Source organism: Budorcas taxicolor, chromosome 3, assembly GCF_023091745.1.
Source record: "Budorcas taxicolor isolate Tak-1 chromosome 3, Takin1.1, whole genome shotgun sequence".
Classification (NCBI taxonomy): domain Eukaryota; kingdom Metazoa; phylum Chordata; class Mammalia; order Artiodactyla; family Bovidae; genus Budorcas; species Budorcas taxicolor.
In genome coordinates, this window is record NC_068912.1 from 69198785 (window position 1) to 69224564 (window position 25780).

At 40.6% G+C, this 25780-nt stretch overlaps 1 protein-coding gene across 1 annotated transcript in view; it reads right to left on the reverse strand.

Moving 5' to 3' along the window:
- LOC128045700 (medium-chain specific acyl-CoA dehydrogenase, mitochondrial) overlaps positions 1 to 4255 on the reverse strand; it is a 48746-nt gene extending 44491 nt beyond the window's left edge. Inside the window, exons 1-2 of the mRNA XM_052638153.1 lie at positions 4126 to 4255; positions 835 to 922 (exon numbers count right to left, since the gene is read on the reverse strand). Of these exons, the coding sequence (XP_052494113.1) occupies positions 835 to 922; positions 4126 to 4155 (118 nt within the window). The 5' untranslated portion in view covers positions 4156 to 4255. The remainder of the gene's footprint in view (positions 1 to 834; positions 923 to 4125) is intronic.
- Positions 4256 to 25780: the final 21525 nt, after the last annotated feature.

A 25780-nucleotide genomic window follows, 5' to 3' on the forward strand; every position in this document is an offset into this window, starting at 1 on the left:
TGGTTTTTCCAGTGATCATGTGTAGATGTGAGATTTGGACTGTGAAGAAAGCTGAGTGCTGAAGAATTGATGCTTTTGAACTGTGGTGTTGGAGAAGACTGTTGAGAGTCCCTTGCACTGTAAGGAGATCCAACCAGTCCATTCTGAAGGAGATCAGTTCTGGGTGTTCATTGGAAGGACTGATGCTGAAGCTAAAACTCTGATACTTTGACCACCTCATGTGAAGAGTTGACTCACTGGAAAAGACCCTGATCCTGGGAGGGATTGGGGGCAGGAGGAGAAGGGGATGGCAGAGGAAGAGATGGCTGGATGGCATCACCGACTCGATGGACATGAGTTTGAGTGAATTCCAGGAGTTGGTGATGGAGCGGGAGTCCTGGCGTGCTGCGATTCATGAGGTCGCAAAGAGTCGGACACGACTGAGTGACTGATATACTTAAAAATGGCAGGAATATATATACACGCTGCTAAGACAGATGTATGTATAGGGTACTACAGCTGAAGAAGAAAACAAGATCAGAAAGGATGGGTGTGACTAACCGTGAACAATCTACAGATGATGACAGACATAAGTAAGTTTGTTTACAAACATATTCCAGATAATTACATATAAAAAGTCGCATATATGGACTTCTCTGTTGATCCAATAGTTAAGACTCCAGCTTCCAGTGCAGGGAATACAGCTGTAATCCTTGGTCAGGGAACTAAGATCCCATATGCCATGTGGCAGCCAATAATAAATAAATAATGAAATAGAAAGTCTTTTTAAAAAAGTTTCATATATATATATAACAAATACAAGTTTAAAGTCAAAACACAAAACAAAATATATACCAAAACTAAATCCTGATCCTGGCTCACGTTGTACGGCAGTTTTTGTATGTTGTGATCTCCAGTCAAAACGAGAAAGACTTCTCAGTACCTGTAAAGGATAATTTTATTACAACAAATTTGGGAATTTAAACATCAGTCAAGTAGAATACTGATAAGTATTTACAAGTAAACAGAGCAACTTGTTTGACCATATTCAGGAACACTGTTTAAGTCATTACTTAAATGCCTTCAACCATAATTTGATTTTTGTATTAAGTCAATTATCAGATGTTTTAACACCTATCATAAAGGAAATTTTTTTTTGTAAAAAATGCAATGTAAATAAAACTAATCAGTAGCTTTGTACTACTAAAATGGAATATTTCCAAGACAAGTAAGAGTCAGGGATAGTAGTAGACTTAGAACCACTGTTCCAGAAATCTCACCTTCCAGCACCAGAACACCTTGTAACTGGGGAATTGCAATGGGGGGCAAAAATGAATAGTATCACTCTACATTCAAGAGTTGCCTCATTTATCAACTTTGGTTCCCTGTCCCTGGTAGACTTCCAAGAATGTCTCTGGGAATCTTCCCCTTGAAGAACTCCATTTTCTAAGACATCTCACTTGAACAAAACCAATTAGCCTGAAAGCCTGTTATATATTTTCTGCTGTTGTCTGTAAGTATTCTTAGAATGTTCTGAGCCAAGGGTCAGCACACTATGGTACCCCCCAGTTTTGTAAATAAAATTCTGTTGGAACACAGTCAGACCACATTGTCTATTGCTGCTATCACAGCAGAGCTGGGAAACCACATGGTCCACAAAGCCAAAAATATTTACTCTCTTTACAAAAAAGTGTCCTAACCCTATTTTAAACCATTACTCAACTATTTGTCTTAATTTCTGAAATCTACTCATATTTCTTCAAAAAGATATATAAAAATATAATCATATTATTTGCAACCTATTTTTATACTCATAGAAAGAAAGGATATAATCAGATATTGTTCCTTTGCAATCTATTTTTATACTCATAACAGTTCAGTATACACAAAAAGTAACCAGTTGCATTTATTCAAGTTATCAAACTGGAAACCATACTTGAACTCTTGAGTAAATGTTTAAGGAGAGCCAAAATTACACAATTTACAGTTCAAGGAATTTGACAAAACTAAATTTTACTAAGCTAGACACTGAAAGAAAAGAGAAATTCAACAATCTACTAAAAGATGAAGGACTGAACTTGCTTATGTTTTTCAAAATCTGTGAAAAGAAACTGTCCACTTTGTAGATAACAACTTCAACTTGTAAATAGAATTACCTGCATGTAAAGTGACAACACAGACTATCAAATGTATTAATTTAAATAACCCTTTCAATAATATATTTTATACTACAATTTTTAAATTACAGAATATAGAAATTCACATTTTCTTTGTAATTTTCATTAATTTTATTTCGGAGTTAAAACATGGTTTCTCAGGTACTCATTCTCCACCAAACCTATTCTTGTTCAGTCACATTCCATGTATTAATGCACCTGAATCTGAGTCAATCCTAAGACTAAGGAATTACTTTTATTCCTATTTTGTATATGAAGAAACTGGGGCTCAGAAAGGTCATGTAAAATTGGCCAAGGTCACTCTATTAGGAACCAGGATTATTACCTTAACATTTATGATGAAGAATTCGTGCCATCAATCACCTTGCTATACTGCTCTTTCAATTCAAGTATCCTAACTTGCTACTAGATTCTATAAAGAAAAAAAATTGCACGAAAATCAAACTAAAAACCTCTTCTAAATATGTGTTTAGACAGCATGGTACAAAATCAGACCTCACAATATAGTTTAAATAGGGAATTATCAGTGTATTTAAAATAATTTACAGAGTTTACATATGACCCTACAGGAAAATCTGTTACATAAAACAAAAGTATAAAGGTAGTTACAGCCAGGGAACAATGTCCACAAACTTGTTTATTAACTTCTTTCCAAACCTGGAAAATGAGGTTAACCTCACTGGTTAACTGTCGAGATGATCAAAGTAGATTAATGTCTTGGAAGCAAAACCGTCTATAAATGTTATTAACTCTGGGTTCTCCGCCAGAAAGACGGAATTCAAAACCTCCAAGGGTAGCAACTTTAATCAAGCATTAACTTTTCAATAACACAGCTATAACTGAAAACTTTTGCATATTTCTTAGGAATTAAAAGTCTGAGTTATATGGGAGTGTCAAAGTGGCGTAAATTTTCTGGATCAGGTTTTTCTGTATCTATTTCGTCCCCGCAACAACCCTCCGCCCCCCGCCCCCGCCCCCGCCCCCGCCCCCGCCCCCGCCCCGAGATTGAGAAATCCAGGTCTTTTTTCCTGGTATCAGCATTTTAAATCATTTTTAAAATCCCTCAATTTCTGCCTTCAGCACCCATTAACTTGTATAGCAATGACAAATACTGGGCAATAATCCATTAGAATTACTCTAAACCCGACACTATTTTGGTACAAGACATAACTTTCTCAATTATAAATAACATATAAATGGCAATAATATTTAAGATAGCCAACTGTATCTAGTAGCTGAGACAATTTAAAATCTGTGAGACACTAGAATAAACAGACGAGCTTCACAGAAAATTCTGCTCTGGGATTTTCTTTTCTCCTTCATTTACGTACACAACCTGGAAGCACCTTCCCTCCATACTGTAAAACCAAATGGGTATTAAAATATATTAAGTATCCTAAGGAGCACCTGCTCCATTTTCCTTTTCCTCGTTACTTGGCAGGCACCCAAGGGAAAGACTATCTGAATTCTGCACTTTGTAGTATATACATCACAGAAGATTTCCTTCTTAGTGTAGGGACTGAGAGCCAAGAGAGAGTGTCCTCCAAGAGAAAATAAACTAGTTCAGCAAAGACACGGTTGTAATTTTTAGGCCCTGGCCAATTAAAAGACGGGTTTACTTCAGGATATGACAAGACTCCTCCGGGAAATCTTTGGAAGGTTCTCGGGCCAGAGAAAGAAAAGAGATACTCTGAAAAGGGGACGCAATCTATATACGGGGCAATTGCCAAGGAGATGCAGGAAACTGAAAACCCAGACAGCGTTCCGTCCCACAGTGCGAGGAATGGGTGGGCGCGAAAGCCAGGCGAGGGTCCGGAATCCTGGTTCCTACCAGGAGCGGGGTAAGCGGGTGCCAAGGCGCCTAGTGATTGGGCTCCTTCCTTACAGCAACTCCCCACCCCGCCCGGCCTCCTCCCAAACACCACAACCTCCACTTCCCACCCGCGCCGAGCCCTGCTCTTCCTCTCACCCCGCAGCTTCGCCTAAACAGCGGGATCATGGTGACTGCCGGTCCGGTTATGCAGCCTCTAACCCGGTTGTGACAACTCCGTCAACGCGCCAGGCTAGGCACTCATCTGCCCCTGCCTATATTATGTCCCCGCCCACAACTTTTTCAGTTGGAAGGGATAGAAAGGAAAACGAAAGACGGAGGGGGCGGCAGCCTGCGCGGCTTAGTTGAACGCATGCTCAGTCAGCAACGGCCCCTCTCTGCGGCCGCCGCCATCTTGGAGGGAGGTCTAATGTGCTCTAGGTGCCTGAGGGGACGCAATGAGTTTCCCTGAAAAAGCATATCTTCCCCTCGGTCCTTTGAATTCAGTCGACAAGCCCTGTTGGGTGAAGACTGGGGCTGACAGCCGTGCGGAGACCACCCGGAGGGCGAACGGTGGCGGAGGCGGGGACTGGGCGGACTGCAGGCGCCCAGCCCCGAGATTCAAGGGTCACGTAGCAGGCTGAGAATCTAGGTGAGAGGGCTTGGCGAGGAGTTTGGCAGAAAGGCGTCTGCTGGTTTTCGATCTTGACTTTTGTCCGGAGACACCTATCAGACTCAGATCGTTTCTGCTTCGAGGGGTCAAAGGGTACTTTTCTCTGAAACACTGGACCCAAAGCAGAAGGGTGTTTGTGATTTAAATCAAAGAGGAATGTAATCACTTGAGAGATCACAACATTTCTGAATCTTCCCAAGGCTGTTTATTACTATGACTTCCCTGGTGGCTCAGACGTTAAGCGTCTGTCTACAAATGCGGTAGCCCTGGGTTCGATCCCTGGGTTGGGAAGATCCCCTGGAGAAGGAAATGGCAATCCATTCCAGTATTATTGCCTGGAAAATCCCATGGACAGAGGAGCCTTAGGCTACAGTCTGCAGCTGCTGCTTCTGCTAAGTCACTTGAGTCGTGTCTGACTCAGTCTATGGGGTCGCAAAGAGTCAGATAAGACTGAGCGACTTCACTTTCACTGAGATAACCATGGTGTTACAATGCCCGGCAATTTGTAAAGCTGTGTATTTGTGAAAGCTAATAAAAGCCCAGTGCGAGTCGAGGGTATGAATGCTTCCCAGGGTTCCTAGTACTTTTCATTTTTGTTGGCCCCATCCTAATAGAGGGGGCTTCCCTGATGGCTTAGATGGTAAAGAGTCTGCCTGCAGTGGAAGAGCCCTAGGGTTGGATCCCTGGATTGGAAAGATCCTCTGGAGAAGGGAATGGCTCCCCACTCTGGTATTCTTGCCTGGAGAATTCTGTGGATAGAGGAGCCTGACAGGGCTACAGTCATTGGGGTCTCCAGAAGTAGGACATGGCTGAAGGATTAACATTTTCAACACTTTCAACTTTCATCCTAATTTAGGCCCTCATCACTCACCCCTAAATTTTGAAGACCCAATACAGCCTAAATAAATAAATACGTTTTTTAAAATAAAATCTCTCAACAAACTAGGTACAAAGAGAATTATCTAGGCATCATAAAGGCTTTGTTTATCTTTCTAAAATCACAATCTGAAGGTTGCTAATTTCATCATCTTCCCTGTCTTGTTATTTGTAGGATAGAGTTGAAACCTCATTGTCTAACAGGAAAGAAGTTTTAATTTCTAGCCCATCTGATTGCTCCACCTCCTAGTTCTCCTACTTCTCTAGCATGTTTTTGCATGAACTAATCCCTCTGTACATAATACCCTGCCTCTTGGATCTCCATCTGATTTTTATCTGTCCTAAGGAAAGGCAGCTCAAATGTTACCTTTGGTGAAATTCCCAGAGCTATCTATCAAATAAAATAATTTCTCCTGTATGCTCTTTGTACAAACCTTTTTTTTTTTTAACTTTTAACTTTGTATTGGGGTATAACCGATTAACAATGTTGTGATAGTTTCAAGTAAATAGCAAAGGGATTCAGCCATACATATACATGTATCCATTCTACACCAAACCCCACTCCCATGCAGGCTGCCATATAACATTGAGCAAAGGTCTAAGTGCTATGTAATAGGTCTGTGTTTGTTATCCATTTTAAATATACCAGCCTTGTACAAACCTCTTTTATAATATTAATAAAGGGTTAGGCCTCACATAGCCCAGTCTCTACAGAGTTATGTACGCATAGTATAAAAATGAAAGTATTAAATAAGAGGAATTGTACTCTTTAACTTATATCTCTCCAAGGAAATTGTAGACATTCTTTATAATCCATGGTTATGATCTGTTAAATCCCCTTCTCTTCTATCGATCTTCCATTCTGAAACCACATCTAAATGTCTCTCTATCCCTTCCTTTATTCCTTAGTGTGCAGAAAACTACCAATAGCAGCTCTTGCTTTTCTCAGTGTTTTCATTTTCTTTCCTCTTATCTGCAGTACCTTCCTCTCTTCCATCCCCTCTCTCTTGTTTTTCTTTATAACTTCAGTTCAGTTCAGTTCAGTCGTTCAGTCTTGTCCAACTCTGCCACCCCATGAATCACAGCACACCAGGCCTCCCTGTCCATCACAAGCTCCCGGAGTTCACTCAGACTCAAGTCCATTGAGTCAGCAATGCCATCCAGCCATCTCATCCTCTGTCGTCCCCTTCTCCTCCTGCCCCCAATCCCTCCCAGCATCAGAGTCTTTTCCAATGAGTCAACTCTTTGCATGAGGTGGCCAAAGTACTGGAGTTTCAGCTTTAGCATCAGTCCTTCCAAAGAACACCCAGGACTGATCTCCTTCAGAATGGACTGGTTGGATCTCCTTGCAGTCCAAGGGACTCTCAAGAGCCTTCTCCAACACCACAGTTCAAAAGCATCAATTCTTCAGTGCTCAGCTTTCTTCACAGTTGAACTCTCACATCCATACATGACTACTGGAAAAACCATAGCCTTGACTAGATGGACCTTTGTTGGCAAAGTAATGTCTCTGCTTTTCAATATGCTATCAACAGACACAAATAGAAACTTCTAGGCACTCAGAACTTGCTCAGAGAAGAGGCATTTGCTAGGTGCCAGTATGACAAGAATTTCCGAGCCTTGGAGAATGTGGTTCTCTGCATAACAGAATTATTGCCTTCTGTTGGGATTCTGAGGTAGCGCTAGTGGTAGAGAACCCACCTGCCAAAATAGGAGACATAAGAGATGCTGGTTTATTCCCTGCGTCAGGACGATCCCTTAGAGGAGGGCATGGCAACCCACTCCAGTATTCTTGCCTGGAGAACCCATGGACCGAGGAGCCTGGCAAGCTAGTCCGTGGGGTCAGACGGAGTCAGACATGACTGAAGCGACTTAGTACCCTGCACATTGGTGTTCTAAGTTGTTTCTGGTGTTTGATCTGGCTGTTATGAGGTCCACATTCTTTTCCAACCTGGAAAAGACAGGCAGGCTGCAGTTGCAATGAACTTTGAATGAACTTCTGTGGAATGCATTTAAAGCATGGGGAGCTGCATTCTCTGACCTCTTTTTTATTTTGTTTTTATCAACAGCAATGTATTTACTGCTTTGGGAGTAAACAGAAGTAAAAGAAATCTTGAATAACAAAAACAAGGAAAACTTGAACGGAAGCCAAGCTGTCTTTTTACCTATTCTCAAACTTAGACCTGACAAACTGCCCTGTATGATTGCTACTGCTAATACTGTTACTAAAATGTACAGAATATGGTAGATGCCTCCGCTTTTCAAGTCACAGAATTTTTTTTTTTTTTAGGAGTCTACTTGGTGAGTTTTATGCACATCTCTAGGAATGTAAGGGTCTTATCAATGATTATTCTAAAGGTGAGATGCTGTGGCTGGAATGGCCCCACCTGGTAGCTGAACACACAGGTGGTTACGTTGAGACTGGACTGTCCTTCCTCCCATAGCGGGATAAAGGTGTATGTTTTTGAGGTTTGGTAAGGACTCTGTGGAAATGATACTAACCATGTGTGCTACCTGAGGAGCAGGAACGGAGAATAGGTTCCAGAAATCCAGGAGCCAGAGAGAAAGAAGGGCAGACCAGGCAACCATGGAATTTATAAAGAACTGACAAAAGTACCCCATAGTAAGCAATTGACTACTGCCACCTAGAGGGTCCTGTCGGTAGATTACAACCGTTCCTCCACAAAAACTGTGCCCCATGACCCCAGCGGGGTTTCCCTAGTAACTCAGACAGGAAAGAATCTGTTTCCAATGAAGGAGACCCTGGTTTGATCTTTGGGTCGGGAAGATCCCCTGGAGAAAGAAACGGCTACCGACTCCAGTATTCTTGCCTGGAGAACTCCATGGACAGAGGAGCCTGGCGGGCTACAGTCCACGGGGTCCCAGTGTTGGACACCACTGAGCAAGTAACACACACACACACACACACACACACACCCATTACTTACCCTCCCACCCACCAGATATTAGAAACAGCGACTAGAAAATTGATGAGATGGAGCCAGAAAAGAAGACAAGCTAATTTTGACCTGCTATTCCACATGGGTTAGAGGATGTTGTTGTTTAGTCGCTAAGTGTCTGACTCTTGCAACTCCATAGACTGTAGCCTGCCAGGCTCCTCTGTCCATGAGATTTCCCAGGGAAGAATACTGGAGTGGGTTGCCATTTCCTTCTTCAAGGAATCTTCCTGACCCAGGGATTGACCCTGCATCTCCTGCTTGGTGGTGGATTTTTCTCTGTGGCTTAGTGGCTAGAAGAAATTTAAATTAGAATGGGTTTGGAGTTTGAAATTACACTCAATAGAGCTATCTCTGTGATTTCTAGCTTTTTCAGTGCTAATACAGTATTACATGGTTCTCAGTTTTTCTAAGATTTGCATTCTCCCTTTTAATCTTTAATACTGCTTTACCCCTTTTAAAAATTAATTTTATGTTCTTATTAATGTCTGTATGAGGAAGAATATTTTCTTTTTGGGGCTCTGCTAACTTCCAGAGTGCTTTCTTCATCTGTGTTCTCCTTTCCCATATTTATTTATTTGTGCCAATATAGGTTTGCAAAGTTATTGTGCCCTTTCTTTTCATCTTTTTTATATGGCGTATGAACAGCTTCTATTTGCTTTGCTATAGTGCAGATGAATTCCACTTGTTTAGCTATTACCTTCGGAGAAGGCAATGGCAACCCACTCCAGTACTCTTGCCTGGCAAATCCCATGGACGGAGGAGCCTGGAAGGCTGCAGTCCATGGGGTCGCTGAGGGTTGGACACGACTGAGCGACTTCACTTTCACTTTGCACGTTCATGCTTTGGAGAAGGAAATGGCAACCCACTCCAGTGTTCTTGCCTGGAGAATCCCAGGGATGGGGGACCCTGGTGGGCTGCCGTCTATGGGGTCACACAGAGTCGGACACGACTGAAGCGACTTAGCAGCAGCAGCAGCTATTACCTTAGGTTCAGAGAGGAGGGAAGAGCTCAGCGGTGGCTGTGTACAGCCTTTGTTGGGATACCTGCACTCTGCCCTCCTGGGATTTCGTGAAATATTTCCTATGCTAAACTCTGTCCCGCCACTGGGGTTTATTTCTATCACACTAAGAATATCAATGGGCTTTGGATTATTCCTTCTGGTCATCTTGGAGCCTGACTTCTTTGTTTCCTTTAGTAAAGGTAATCTAAAATTTTGCTTTGTTTAGTTTAGTTTTCTTTTTTTTTACTGGAGTCTACTTCAATGCTATCAATTTTTGTTTTCCACAAGCACCCATTTCTTCCAATCAGCAATTTCTCTTCCTCCCAACCCCCACTCTGTCTTCCTCCGAGGAAAACATGAGTTGAACAGGAGAGTTTTGTCTTGTATCAATAACACATGTGTAGGTTACTTCCCTTCAGGCTTTAAGAATGCCTCTTCTCTACTTTGCCTCCCTCAGAGACTCTTGTCCTAATTATTCCCTTTTTTTTTTCTTCCATTCTGCTAAATCCCCATTTATTGTTGGAAATAATCAACTCTGGCTGTTTATGATTGTTCTGCTATCCTCTCCATTTTTCCCCAGCTGAAAGAGAGTCAAAAGGTTCCCTTTTCTGGCAGGACAAAAAGGTAGTTAGGATAAAACTTTGGCACCTTTGCAAAGTTCTTTGTCTTCATATCTCATCTGAATCTCTCTTTCCCAGGTTTCAGGGCAGGTTGGGAGGGTGGCTTAAAGTTTTCAGGATCTTGTTCATTTATCTTCCCTACATAGTTTGGAGGTTGATGTTAAAAGGCCTGCCATACTGCTCTGAGCTTTGTTCTGTACATTTTTGGAAACTTGTGTATTTTTCTTTGATAGTCCCCAATTTTTGAAGGTTATGACATGACCTTTCCCCTTGTTTGGTGGCTGTTGATATGTTTTTGCTGCTTTAAGAAGTTGCTCTTTTCCATTAACTATTCAAGTAATTAAGCTATGTGGAAGGGAGATTTTTAAATTTAACTGAACTCTAGAATCTAAATCTTAAATTCTCATCCCCATTCATCAGTTATATAAATCAAAGATCATAGTGTTTAAGTGAGTTACTTGAAACACAGCTTGCAATATCAAAGAAAATGACAGGGAAGAGCCATGATTTGAATCTAGACCTGTCTCTTATCCTTTAATCATTATTCTATTCTGGAAGCCAATGAAGGATGGTCAGGAGTTTTAAATTAAGTGACTGATGAAATGAGACATTCATTTTAGGTTAGGGAGGTGGCACGTGATCTTAGAGATCTATGAGATGAATTTATAGAGAGGAAACTATGAAAGCAAGGAAACAAGCTAGGAAGGAAGGTTTTTATAAAATCAGATATAAAGCAATAAGGGCCTGAATTGAAGGGGAACCTCTTTTTTTTTTTTTTTTTTTGTCTCACAGCCTGTGGGGCCTCAGATCCCCAACCAGGGATTGAATCCACACCATTGGCAGTGAAAGCTCAGAGTCCCAGTCACTGGACTGCAAAGGAATTCCTTCATATTTTAGAGTTTTGACTTTGGTCATCAGGGTATTGCTCCTCATAGGTTCCAGAATGCTATCAATTTTGTCTCACACACTCAAATGTGTAAAAATTTTGTATTAAACTTGGGAAACTTTGGATTAGGTAGCAATGGAAGGAATCTCTCGTAGGCTATTTTTTTTTTTTTTAAACTGCTTACCTGGGATTTCCTGGTGACTCAGTAAAGAATTTGCCTGCAATGCGGGAGACCTGAGTTTGATCCCTAGGTCAGGAAGATTTCCTGGAGAAGGAAATGGCAACCCACTCCAGTGTTCTTGCCTGTAGAATCCCATGGACAGAGGAGCCTAATGGGTTACAGTCCACCGAGTGGAAAAGAACTGGACATGGCTGAGTTTTCATTCCAATCCCAAAGAAAGGCAATGCCAAAGAATGCTCAAACTACTGCACAATTGCACTCATCTCACACGCTAGTAAAGTAATGCTCAAAATTCTGCACGCCAGGCTTCAGCAATACATGAACTGTGAACTCCCTGATGTTCAAGCTGGTTTTAGAAAAGGCAGAGGAACCAGAGATCAAATTGCCAACATCCGCTGGATCATGGAAAAAGCAAGAGAGTTCCAGAAAAACATCTATTTCTGCTTTATTGACTATGCCAAAGCCTTTGACTGTGTGGATCACAATAAACTGTGGAAAATTCTGAAAGAGATGGGAATACCAGACCACCTGACCTGCCTCTTGAGAAACCTATATGCAGGTCAGGAAGTTAGACCAGAAGTTAGAACTGGATATGGAACAACAGTCTGGTTCCAAATAGTACATCAAGGGTGTATATTGTCACCCTCCTTATTTAACTTATATGCAGAGTACATCATGAGAAACACTGGGCTGGAAGAAGCATAAGCTGGAATCAAGACTGCCAGGAGAAATATCAATCACCTCAGATATGCAGATGACACCACCCTTATGGCAGAAAGTGAAGAGGAACTAAAAAGCCTCTTGATGAAAGTGAAAGAGGAGAGAGAAAAAGTTGGTTTAAAGCTTGATATTCAGAAAACTAAGATCATGGCATCCAGTCCCATCACTTCATGGCAAATAGATGGGGAAATAGTGGAAACAATGTCAGACTTTATTTTTGGGGGGCTCCAAAATCATTGCAGATGGTGACTGCAGCCATGAAATTAAAAGATGCTTACTCCTTGAAAGAAAAGTTATGACCAACCTAGATAGCATATTCAAAAGCAGAGACATTACTTTGCCAACAAAGGTCCATCTAGTCAAGGCTATGGTTTTTCCAGTAGTCACGTATGAATGTGAGAGTGGGACTGTGAAGAAAGCTGAGCACTGAAGAATTGATGCTTTTGAACTGTGGTGTTGGAGAAGACTGTTGAGAGTCCCTTGGACTGCAAGGAAATCCAACCAGTCCATTCTGAAGGAGATCAGTCCTGGGTGTTCTTTGGAAGGACTGATGCTAAAGCTGAGACTCCAGTACTTTGGCCACCTCATGTGAAGAGTTGACTCTTTGGAAAAGACTCTGATTCTGGGAGGGATTGGGGGCAGGAGGAGAAGGGGACGACAGAGGATGAGATGGCTGGATGGCATCACTGACTCGATGGACATGAGTCTGAGTGAACTCCGGGAGTTAGTGATGGACAGGGAGGCCTGGCGTGCCGCGATTCATGGGGTCGTGAAGAGTCGGACACGACTCAGTGACTGAACTGAACTGAACTGAGCAACTTCACTTTCACTTGCATATACACCAAACTGTTTCAAGTTATTATGTTTCAGTTTCCTTATGTTTCAACTGGAGAAGTTGAATTAGATGGACTATAATTTCCCTTCCAATTCATAGTAGACAGAAGCAAGAGAATGATGTCAGCATCGTAAGACAACCCACTTTTGTCCCCTTCCTTTTAAACAATTTAATTAGGCGTCTATCTATGAACAAAAGTACGTCTGTGGGATTCAACACAATACTTCAGGGGGCTGAGGAGGAGTCTGCGCATTGGGTAATAGGCAGACATATCTTGGTGCCAGCAGTGGAACAGGAGCTTATGAAGTAGCCATAGTCCGTCATGATTCTGGTGGAGGAACACCAAGATAGACTTAATAAAAGTCCAGCCTTCCCAAAGAGAGATTACAGCTCTTTATTTGAACAGAAAAGAATATAAGTTTTGATGTATCACAGAGAAGAAGAGCTTTGCCTGGCCTCCAAAGCAGCACAGCTGTGAAGCTGAACTAGCCAGTGGTGACCTATCCCATGCAGGACATAGGAGAATGGTGGGTGAGTGCCTGGCTACCTCAGCTATGTGGAACACTGCTGGAAAAGCTGGTTACTGTTCTGTGGCACCCAGAGCATTGAGGTTGGACCCCCATGACTTGAGGGAGGGAGAAGATCAAGAAGGAGGCAGAAAGGAATATCAAAGGACTAATTAAGGGAGTGAGATTTCTGCTGACTACTATCAGGACTCCAGCAGGAAGCTTACTTGTGAGACGCTAGAAAAACCTCATCTAAGGCTAACCCAACCTGGCCCATGGGCACCCTCAAGGCCCTGAGAGCTAAACCAGCACTTCCTCACACTCGGCAGCTGACTCTTGGTGCCTGTTCCTCAGTGCAGTAGAGAAAGCAAGCTCACCTGAACAGGGAGTCCCTTCAGAAAACTGGCCAGGGTCTGTGGGCAAGAGAGAACCCACAAACTTGAGTTTTAGTGTCACCTTCTGGAAAACAAAAGGAAGGTTGTCAACAGCCAACTAGTGAGTTGTAAGAACTAGAAAAGACATAAAATTTAAGAATTCTGCCACAAGAGGGAGCAAGAAGAGTGAAGCAGGTATGTCCATACACGGCTGGAAAAAGCAGCTCACATAAGCTGGACCAACAAAAAAACCTGCCACCAGAAGTCAGTAAGTAGAGTTTTGAGGAGGTATCTGCCACCTCAAAGGCAAGAACAGAAATGCAACCCCCCACCCAGGAACATGAACAATCAAGGAAACTCGTTATTATCAAAAGATCACAATAATTCTCCAGCATGCAAATTCAAAGAAATGGAATTTTGCCATTTATCTGATAAAGAATTCGAGGTGGCTGTTTGAGGAAACTCAATGAGTGGCCAAAAAGTACGATTCAATGAAATCTGAAAAACAATACCTGAACAAAATGAGACTTTTAGTGAAAATGGAAATAATTGAAAAGAACCAAACAAAGTCCAGAGCTGAAGAAGCCAATGAAGGTAATGAAAAATGCAATAGAGGGTGTCCACAGCAGAACAGACTAAAGATAGAATGAATCAAGGATCTTAAAGGATGGAAACTTTGAAATAATCCAGCCAAAGGAGAACAAAGTAAAACGAATGAGAAAGAGAGAAGAAAGCCTACATAATCTATGGGACATCATGGACAAATATTAGAATAATTGAAGTTCCAGATGGAGAAGAGGGGAGAAAGGGGCAGAAAGGCTATTTCAAGAAAAAAAAAAAAGTTGTTGAGAATTTCCCAAGCCTGGGGAGAGACTTAGACATACAAGTTCACAAAGCAAATAGATTACTCCATTATCTCAGTGCAAAAAGGCCTTCTCCAAGGTACATTATAATGAAACTGTCAAAAATCAAAGACAAGTATAATCTTAAAACCAGCAAAGGAAAAAAGGTTGTAAACTCCAAAAGAACCTCCATTAGTCTATCAGTAAATTTCTCAGCAGAAACCCTATAGACCAGGAGAAAGTGGACTGATACAGTCAAAGTTTTAAAAGAAAAACATGCCAGTCAGGAATACTTTATCCAGCAAGAATATCCTTCAGATATGAACGAGAAAAAGGACTTTTCCAGACAAAAACTTTCTGAGAGAGTTTATCCTACCTTGCAAGAAATGCTGAAAGGAATTCTTCAAGCAGAAATGAAAAGATTCTAATTAGACATGAAAACATATGAAAATGCATAGCATACTGGTAAAGATAAATATATAGTCAGATTTAGAAGGCTAATTCTGGGCTTCTTCGTGGCTTAGTAGTAAAGAAGCCGTCTGCCAATGCAGGAGACATGGGTTTGATCCCGCATGCTGCAAAGCAGCTAAGCCCATGGGCCACAACTATTGAGCCTGTGCTTCAGAGCCTGGGAACTGCAACTACTGAAGCCCGTGTGCCCTATAGTGCATGCTCCACAACAAGAGAAGCCACTGCAATGAGAAGCTCATGCAGTGCAACTAGAGAGTAGCCCCTGCTCTCCGCAACTAGAGAAAAGCCTGCATAGCAACGAAGATCTAGCACAGCCAAAAATAAATAAGTAAACATTTTTTAAAAAACTCAAGACTAATTCTGTAAGATGAGGGTATGTTAACCATTTGACTATAGTACAAAGGTTAAACACAAGTTTTAAAATAACTATAGCCACTGTAACTTAACAAATACACAGTATAAAAAGAGATAAATTGTGACATCAAAGTCATAAAAGGAAGGAAGAAAAAAGTGAAGTTTTTATATGCAATTGAAGTTAAGTTCCTATCAGGATAAAATAGATTATTTTATCTATGTTTTGGGTAAGTCTCATAGTAACCATGGGCTTCCCCAGCGGCTCAGTGGTAAAGAATCTGCCTGCAATGCAGGAGACTCATGTTAGATCCCTGGGTGGAGAAAGTTCCCTGGAGGAGGGTATGGCAACCCAGTCCAGTATCCTTGCCTGGAGAATCCCATGTACAGAAGAGCCTGGCAGACTACAGTCCGTAGTGTTGCAAAGAGTGGGATAAACTGAAGAGACAAGCATGCACGTGTAATCACATGAACCTATAATAGATTTATACAACATGAAGAGAGAAAAATTAGACATACCACCATGGAAAATCACCAATTCACAAAGGTTGGAAGGAGAAAAAAAAAAATAATGGAAATACCAACTAGTCAGAAAGCAATTGGTAAGACATCATTATAGAGTCCTTAAACATCAATCAGTTTACTTCAGTTCAGTCACTCAGTCGTGTCCGACTCTTTGCAACCCCCATGGACTGCACCACACCAGGCTTCCCTGACCATCAACAACATGTTCAAACTCATGTCCATCAAGTCAGTGATGCCATCCAACCATGTCATCCTCTGTTGTCCCCTTCTCCTCCTACCTTCGATCTTTCCCAGCATCAGGGTCTTTTCCAATGAGTCAGTTCTTCGCATCAGGTGGCCAAAGTATTATAGCTTCAAGCTTCAGCATCAATCCTTCCAGTGAATATTCAGCTCTGATTTCCTTTAGGATTGACTGATTGGATCTCCTTGCTGTCCAAAGGACTCTCAAGAGTCTTCCCCAACACCACAGTTCAAAAACATCAATTCTTTGGCACTCAGTTTTCTTTATGGTCCAATTCTCACATCCATACATGACTACTGGAAAAACCACAGCTTTGACTATATGGACCTTTGTCAGTAAAGTCATGTCTCTGCTTTTTAATATTCTGTCTAGGTTTGTCATAACTTTTCTTCCAAGGTGCAAGGGTCTTTTAATTTCTGCAGTGATTTTTTTTTTTACCTCTGCAGTGATTTTTGAGCCCCCCCAAATAAAGTCTGCCACTGTTTCCATTATTTCCCCATCTATTTGCCATGAAGTGATGGGACCAGAAGCCATGATCTTAGTTTTCTGAATGTTGAGTTTGAAGCCAGCTTTTCCACTCTCCTCTTTCAGTTTCATCAAGAGGATCTTTAGTTCCTCTTTGCCTTCTGCCAAAAGGGTGGTGTCATCTGCATATCTGAGGTTATTGATATTTCTTCCTGCAATTTTGATTCCAGCTGTGCTTCATCCAGCCCTGCATTTCACATGATGTACTCTGAATATAAGTTAAACAAGCAAGGTGACACTATACAGCCCTGATGTACTCCTTTTCCAATTTGGAACCAGTCCATTTTTCCATGTCTAGTTCTTACTGTTGTTTCTTGACCTGCATACAGATTTCTCAGGAGGCAGGTAAATATCAATAATTACCCTAAAAGTAAATGGATTGAACTCAATAATCAAAAAGCACAGAGCAGCTGGATGCTAAAAAAACTCAAGACCCAAATATATGCTGCCTACAAGAGACTTCAGGGACTCCCTAACCTAATCCCAAGGTGCCCCATGCCTCAGGCCTATCTTTTACTGCTCTGCAGAAGGGAATAGCTACCCACTCCAGTACTTTTGCCTGGAGAATTCCATGGACAGAGAAGCCTGGTGGGCTACAGTCCCTAGGGTTGAAAAAAGTTGGACACAGCTGAGTGACTAACACTTTCACTTTTCATTTTACCACTCTAGCCAAGGAGTTGTTCATCAACAAACAATGAGCTAAACTCTCATTACAGTGGTTAAGAACAAAGTCTCCACCCTAATGGACCATCTAGTTTAGTAGGGATATAGACATCCACACAGTTTACCAAGATATGAAATTAAATATTAAAATATTTAATAAATATTAAAATAAACAATAAAATAAATATTAATGATAAAGCACAAAAGTCATGCTATGTAATGCACAAAAAGGAGCAATTACTTGTCAGCAGGAGATTGGAGTGAATACCATATAGGCTAGTCCTTAAGGGATAAATAAGACTCTATCCCTTAAGGTGAAGATGGAAAGTAGAGTATTCAGTACAGAATAAACAATGTGAACAACAAATATGAACATATATGACCTATTTAAGGAATTGTGAAAAGCGCAGTTTGATTAGAACATTAAGTGCTGAGGGCAGAGTAGAGAGAGAGGGAGCTGGAAAGGTAAACTGAGGCCAGAGAGTAGACAACTTTACGTGACATGGAGAGCTTGTACTTTGTTAAATAAGCTTTCAGAATAGAAGAATAATATGCTTTGCTTTGTGTAACAGTAACATAACCAAGGCATTTGTGAATGTGAAGATGAATTAAGGAGATAAGAGAATGGAGGCAGAGAGACCGATTAAGCTTCAAGGAGAAGAAAAGATGAAAAAATTAACACTGGGTGTTGCTAATAACAGAGAAAAGGGGCCAGGCTACTGGAAAATGACCTTGCAGAAGCCAAAAAGATTTGACTATAAAGCCAGCCTGAGGGGATGTACATGGGAAAGGAATGGAAAAAAATTTATCAAAAACTATATACTTCGCTTCCTTTCTTCTGGCCCACTTGTGCATGGCTTCAGTGAAGAGCACAAAAGGAAGAGTGACACCAGAGGAGGCTAAAAACAGTCATGGGTCAGATCATTCCCATGTTGGCATGTTGAGGATTTGGATGTTCTTCTATAAGAAGTGGAAGCCCATCACAAGGATTTTTAGTAGTAGAATGAGCTGATCGGTTTCCTCCCTTCATCCTATCCATCCTTATTCTGGCTGGAATCCAGAATACATTATTTTCTCTTCAACTTCTTATCTTCACAAATCCTTCCTACAAAGCATACACTAAAGATCAATTTAATTGCCCGCCTTTTCTGGTCTTATGCATTGACTGAGTAAAATAAAGTAATTCCCAGCTTGATTCTCCTATACATAACATTGTGTTCAACACTGTCTTGCCATAACAATGCTCAGAATTCTTTCAGCATCTCTTGTTATCTCTTTCTTTTAGTCTCCACAATAGGTAGGTCAAATTGTTCTATTTTTCTCAGATGTTCTTCCCCACAATTTACTCCCTCAAACTAAGCTTTATCTTATCTCCTGTAGACACTGTTAGAAAGTTTCTCAACATCCTGCCACCAATATCTGCAAACTCACCTGCACTTACATCCACTTGTATCAGTTTAAAAAGTGACTGCACCTGGAGAAGGAAATGGCAACTCACTCCAGTATTCTTGCCTGGGAAAGTCCATGGACAGAGGAGCCTGGCGATCTGCAGTCCATGGGGCTCTATGACTGAGCACGCGCATGCATGAAGGTGGAGAGAGATGGGTTGGTAGCAATAAACTTGTAGAACTAAAAAAAAAAAAGGAAGAGAGAAAAAAAAGTTGACTGCAAATATCAAAAAGCACAATAGCAGTTTAAATTATAAGAGATTATGTTTTCTTTCTTTTTAAATTTGTTTTTTTAAAGAAAAGTTTCTTGCATGAGACAGGGTGCTCAGGGCTGGTGCACTGGGATGACCCAGAGAGATGGGATGAGGAGGGAGGTGGGTGAGGGGTTCAGGATGGGGAACACATGTACACCCATGGCTGATTCATGTCAATGTATGGGGAAAACCACTATAATATTGTAAAGTAATTAGCCTCCAATTAAATAAATTTTTAAAAAGTCAAGTTTCTCTAAAAGTTTTTAAAGAAAAATGTTAAAGTTGGTTTAAAATGCTGTGTTACTTTCTACTGCACAGCAAAGTGAATCAGTTATACATATACATATATCCACTCTTTTAAAAATTCTTTTCCCATTTAGGTTATTATAGAGCACTGGAAAGAGTTCCCTGTGCTGTACAGCAGGTCCTTATTCGTTATCCACTCAATACTAATTTATCCCTCCTCTCCATTCCCACCAGTAATCATAAGCTGTTTTCTACATATGTGACTATTTCTATTCTGTAAATAAATACAATTTATTCCATTTTTAAAGATTCCACATGTAAGCAATATCATATGATATTTCTTTTTCTCTTTCTGACTACTTTACTCAATCTCTAGCTCCATCCATGTTGCTGCAAATGACTTTATTTTGTTCTTTTTAGTGGCTGAGTAATATTTCATTGTATACTTGCACCACATCTTCTTTATCCATTTCTCTGTTGATGGACATTTAGATTGCTTCCATATCTTGGTTGGTGTAAACAGTGCTGCAGTGAACATTGGGATGCATGTATCTTTTTGGATTATGGTTTTCTCTAGGTGTATGCAGGAGTGGTATTGCAGGATCATATGATAACTCTATTTTTAGTTTTTTAGGAACCTCCACACTATTCTCCATAATGGTTGTACCAATTTATGTTCCCATCAACAGTGTAGGAAGCTTCCATTTCACCACATCCTCCCCAGCATTTATTATTTGTAGATGTTTGGATGATGGCCATTCTGACTGGTGTTAGGTGATGTCTCATTGTAGTTTTGATTTGCATTGCTCTATTAATTACAGCATCTTTGATGCTCATCAAAGCATATTAATTAGAGCATCTTGATGCTGAGCATCTTTTCATATGCTTTTTTTGGCCATCTGTATGTAAGAATTTGTATTTTCTCACATAAAATGCTTGGGGCCAAAGACTAGAGGGTATTGACAAGGAATAAGTATAATAACTGGGAGGCTGGAACAGGAGTATAAAGTTAAAGCATCACTAGCATCATAAGAGGAACTCAGTAGTTGCTGCTACTATTATTTTTCTTATCATGGAATTAGTCCTAAGTCACAAAGAATATCAGTAGACAAGTTGTGACTAGTCCTCAGATTTCCTGATTTAATATGCTTAGACAACTTTAATGAGGATAATGTTTCTGGCTTAGGGAACCAGTGAGTATTTAATTCCTCATAAACCATTTCCCTGTGGCTCCTTGCACACTGAGTCGGTGGCAATCATTGCTTCCAGGAAGCCATAATCCGCCTGGAGAAAATGACCTTTGCTAAGTTTGAAATCTCCTGGTGAACTTTCTTGAGTCCCTTGTCAGACATTTGTCTTGAAACTCAGGCCTTTTGAAAGGAAAAGAAGCCATCTAGATTTCGAAAGTGTTCTATTAACCAAGGGAAATTTTTAGTTATTCGAAAATAAAACTAATACTCTATTTTTAAAAAGGAATCATCATGGAGAAAGAATGGAGGCTATGATCCAACAAAAGTCCCATTGTATGAAAAGTAGGAAGTGCTGGGGAAAGAGTTAAGGGGTGTGTGTGAGAGACGAGTGCATGAGAGATGAGACTGTTTCCTTTGCTCATAGTACAATTGTGTGGGTTGAAAATTTGGAGAAACTTGAAAAGCTTCTCCAAGTTTGAAAGCCTTTGAGAAAAACCCTGTATCAACAGAGGATGGCCACAGAAGCATAAAATTTGTGTCATGGTGTTTTAGGCAGAATAGTAGCTGGTGCATATGGCAGGAGAGAGAGAGAGGTTCCTGGGAAACTCTGAAGATACATAAAGGGTGAAAGTGAGACATGAAAGTGAAGTCAACTCAGTCGTGTCTGACTCTTTGCGACCCCATGGACTGTAGCCCACCAGGCTCCTCAATCCATAGGATTTTCCAGGCCAGAATACTGGAGTGAGTTGCCATTTGCTTCTCCAGGAGACCTTCCCAACCCAGGGATTGAACCCAGGTCTCCCGCATTGTAGGCAGACACTTTACCATCTGAGCCACCAGGGAAGTCCTAAATAAAGGGTAGTTTAGAAATAAACATTAATATACTTGCCAGGAAGTCACAGCAGAGGAGGTCTCAGTAGAGGTCTCTGTTCAAAGAACTTAATAGTGGTAGCTGTGAGTAGGTAACTCCAAAATGAGATCCAGATGGAGGATTTTGCCAAGTCTTGGAGGATTTGCAGCATCAGTGAAAGTCAATGAAAGTAGCCTGATCAGCAGGAGGAGATGGCTGAGCTTCTTGAGAGCCATCGTCCTGCATTGCCTATTCCAGGAGATCTGACAAAACCCACCCATTTTAGCAGTTATCACAGTAAACATATATGAATCAATGCCCAGAGCTCAGTGAGGCAAGCTATGCATCACCCACACATTATTTGGATGCCAGGGAAGAAGCACAATGTGTAGACCAGAAGACAGCTCAACTGTGCTATTGTTAAGATATAAAATGAACTTCTGTGTTCAGATTTCAACAGATGAGAGGGGAAGAGAAAGAGTAAGAGGAAAAGAACCTTGAAAAACTAAGCATTAATCTCCCAAGAGACTAGGTTTATCTTAAACTGTTTTACCATTAACTGGGCAAAGCTGAATGTTTCACTTCCCTCATTTTTCTATTTTGTATTTTGAAAAATCTCAAGCCAACAAAGGTTGAAAGACTTTTTACAATGGCTATTCTTATTTCTTCACCGCCACTCATCAGTTTTCAGTGTTTTGTCTTACTCAGTTGATCTGTCTGCCTACCTACCTACTTATCTATCATGTATTAATGTTTCTGCTGAAGCATTTGAAAGCAAGTTGCAGACATCATGGCATTTGCTTCTAAATATTAAGTTTAACCTGATGAAATTGCTAATAAATAGTCATTTTTGTTTTCTCAACTTAATACTTCAGTATGCATCGCCTAAGAATAAGGACATTCTCCTTTATAAAACTACTAATGACATTCTCCTATATAACAATACTCCTATTGAGAGAGTCAATTCCTAGGCAGGTTGATAAGAAGTCCAGGGCCCCAGAAGAGGACAAAGGGGTCTGGGGCTCTTGAGGAGGAGGTAGAGGTCTGGAGTTCTCAAGGAGGAGGAAAGGACAAACGTTTTAAGTCCAGAGCTGATGCTTGCACAACAAAAGGCTTGCTCAAGAATGAGTTGCTCAAGTTTTTCATTAAACTCTGTACCAATGACTATATTACAATAATGTTTCCTGCTCGAGGATGTGTTTCTCCTTCTTGCGAAACTTCTGACTAATCCTATCACCTTAATATGTATATTATGGGAGTGAGTCTGGTAAGACCTTTAACGATCGAGACATTCTTTTGATTTACTGTAATAACCAATTTAAAAAGTATGTAACTCCCTTGCTAAGACTAGTGAGGGGGGTACTCTCCGTCCCCCTTCTGATGTCTATGCCAGAAGCTTCCTCTGTCCCTTTTTCACTTTAATAAAACTCTGATACACAAAAACTCTTGAGTTATCAAGCCTGGTCCCTGGTCCCTTCAGAGAGCACAAATTTGACATCATCCACCATAAGCTATCACTATATAACAATACTATATAGGCCAATCTCCTATATAACCATAACAGTATGCATCTCCTAAGGATAAGGACATTCTCCTATAAACCAATACTACTAACATACGTAAAAAAATCACATTAATTGAATAATATCTAACGTACAGTCCATATTTAATTTTTAATTGTCCAAAATGTCCGTTATATGTGGTCTACTTTCTCCACCCTGATCCAGGATCCAGTTGCATTAGATATTTATTCCTCTTTAGTCCCTCTGTTTTTTTCATGATGCTGACTTTTATATTTAAAAAAATAAAAATCCAGGACAGTGTTTTATAGAATTGCACATTTTGATTTTATCTGACTCGTTTCATCATGATTAGATTTAGGTTAAACATTTTTTAAAAGTAAACTACATAGGTGATGTGTATTTATTATTGATTCCCATCAGGAGGCACATGACACCTAGTTCAGCTATTGATGATGCTAAGTTTGATTATTGATTAAGGTGGTGACCACACCAACTCTCCATTAAAGATATAATCTTCCCTTTTCAGTCAACAACTACTATAACAGGATAATATATAAGAATATCATGTTCTCAACAACCTTTTATCCAAAGGCTTTAGCATCCATTGATGATCCTTAGATGTTATATGGGAAGTTTGCCAAATGATGATTTTCTAATTTTATCTTCTACACTTACTAGCTCAATTCTTCTTAAAAAAAAAAAAAAAACCTAAAATTCTCTCATTTGGATACCACTATGATTCATAGGGCTTCCCAGGTGACGCTAGTGGTAAAGAACCCACCTGCCATTGCAGGAGATGTTAGAGATGTGTTGGATCCCTGGGTCAGGAAGATCCCTGGAGGAGGGCATGGCAATCGACTCCAGGATTCTTACTTAGAGAATCCCATGGACAGAAGAGCCAGGTGGGCTACAGTCTATAGGGTTGCAAAGAGTTGGACATGACTGAAGAAACTTCACATGCCCCTGGATTCATAAATTTTATTTTATTCAATGTATTATAATCCATTATCATTATTTTGTATATATATCTTTCTAAACTCAAATCTTCATAATTTTGACCAGTAGACAACTACTTCAAGCTGGCTCATTTGTCCTTCTGTCCTGAGCTCATTGGTCTTTGAGGACTTCCTTGCTTTCTGGCACATCAAGATGTTCTTAGTTCACCTACTACTTCGTCTGCTACAGACCTGGAGTCATTTCTCCAAAGATCCCTCTCTGTGTCTTGTGGACAGTGGTATTTAGAAACCAAGATCTGACTGCCAGTTGTGTTCATCAGTATAGAGCAACACTGCTTTTAGGCTCAATAAGGGGCTCCAGAACACATCTGAGTGTTAGTGTGAAACTTTAACTCTCGTCCAACCCAACAGCCATATAATTAACTTATTAGACTTATTCCAATTACCCATACAGGAGTCAAGGAATCAGAGTTTTATTATTAAAGGTAAATTAAGTCATGTCTTCCTCTTCTTAAAATCATCCCCATGTAGTAAAGCTCGGGGCTACCCTGATAGCTCAGCTGATAAAGAATTTGCCTGCAATGCAGGAGACCCTGGTTCGATTCCTGTGTAGGAAGATCCCCTGGAGAAGGGATGGGCTACTGACACCAGTATTCTTAGGCTTCCCTGGTGGCTCAGATGGTAAAGAATCAGGCTGCAATGCAGGAGACCTGGGTTCGATCCCTGGGTCAGGAAGATCCCCTGGAGGTGGGCATGGCAACCCACTCCAGGATTCTTGCCTGGAGAATCCCATGGACAGAGGAGCCTGGTGGGCTACAGTCCACGGGGTTGCAAAGAGCTGGACACGACTGAGTGACTTCACTTCACTTCACTTCACTCTTATTATGTATACATGTATTAGTACAATAGTACACTCAATGTAAATACAACCAAATAAATATGGTTGGAGTTGGGCTAGCAATTTTCTTTTTAATTGATGGGATGCCTATCAATTTGGAATTTGGAAACCACTGTTCTAATCCTAAATTTCCTCCTGGAGTCTTTGGATGTGCTGTTTTCATGAGGAATTTAAGGTTAATTCTATCTCCTCTATAAAAGTGTAAATACCATGCATGCACAGATCACGTTTTATTTCTCCATTGTATGCCCAATCACCTAGAACATGACTGGCATATAGTATTACTCAATACATATACACATGTCAGAGTGAATAAATAGAAAGAGAAAAGAATGAAAATTACAATTTGGTCCATTATCAAAAATATCTCTAAAATGTTTCTTTATTTTGTGCGCTATTTTTTTTGCATGCAAATTGCTCACTCTTATATGGACAGGTCAGTTGGTTGATTGGTAGACTGAGTAAAGGAACACAATTATAAACAGAATTATAATGGAGGGGGTTATTGCAGACACGAGAACATTTTTAGGGTAAAGTGATTACTTGGAAGCTAGCAGAGGTCAGATTGAATATTCTGTCCTTGAGCAGGTCAGCTGGAGTATTCAGGAAAACAATTTTAGTTGTTTATATATATATTCCATAAAACCTTGTGAGTTTAACTATAGATCATACATAGCTAACTATCTCTATATAATGTCTGACTACCCTTCCACCTATACACTGCTTTACTCAGGCCAGGTCTGCGCTATTTCCCCCAGAGGAACTTCTGAATAATTTGAGCAGAGACCTAGTTTGAGGATTTCTTGGCCTTTCCAAATGCCTTCTCTTGTTTCCTGTGGGTTTCTGTGGAGTTGAACTCTCTTAAGCATACACATCATTGTGGGTACAATAAGGTTCCATGTTAATTAACTCCATTTTAGAAGGACATAGTCCTAGAGTTAGGTGACAACTGGGAAATTGAACTTAGGAAAATTAAATTTTCCTTCTCATAGATTCAATTGCTAGTAGTGATGGCTGTATCACGGCTAGGCAGGTATCTCTGCAGAAGAGTTTTGCTCTGAAAGTAGTAAAGTGTTAAGGAATCTTCTTGAGAGGGTTCCACCTCAGAAACCTAGAGTTGACCTTTAAGTCCCTAAATGCTGTCTCTGAATTTCATGTCTTTCTGTGCAATTCAGACATGCTTAAGTGAAATCACATTTC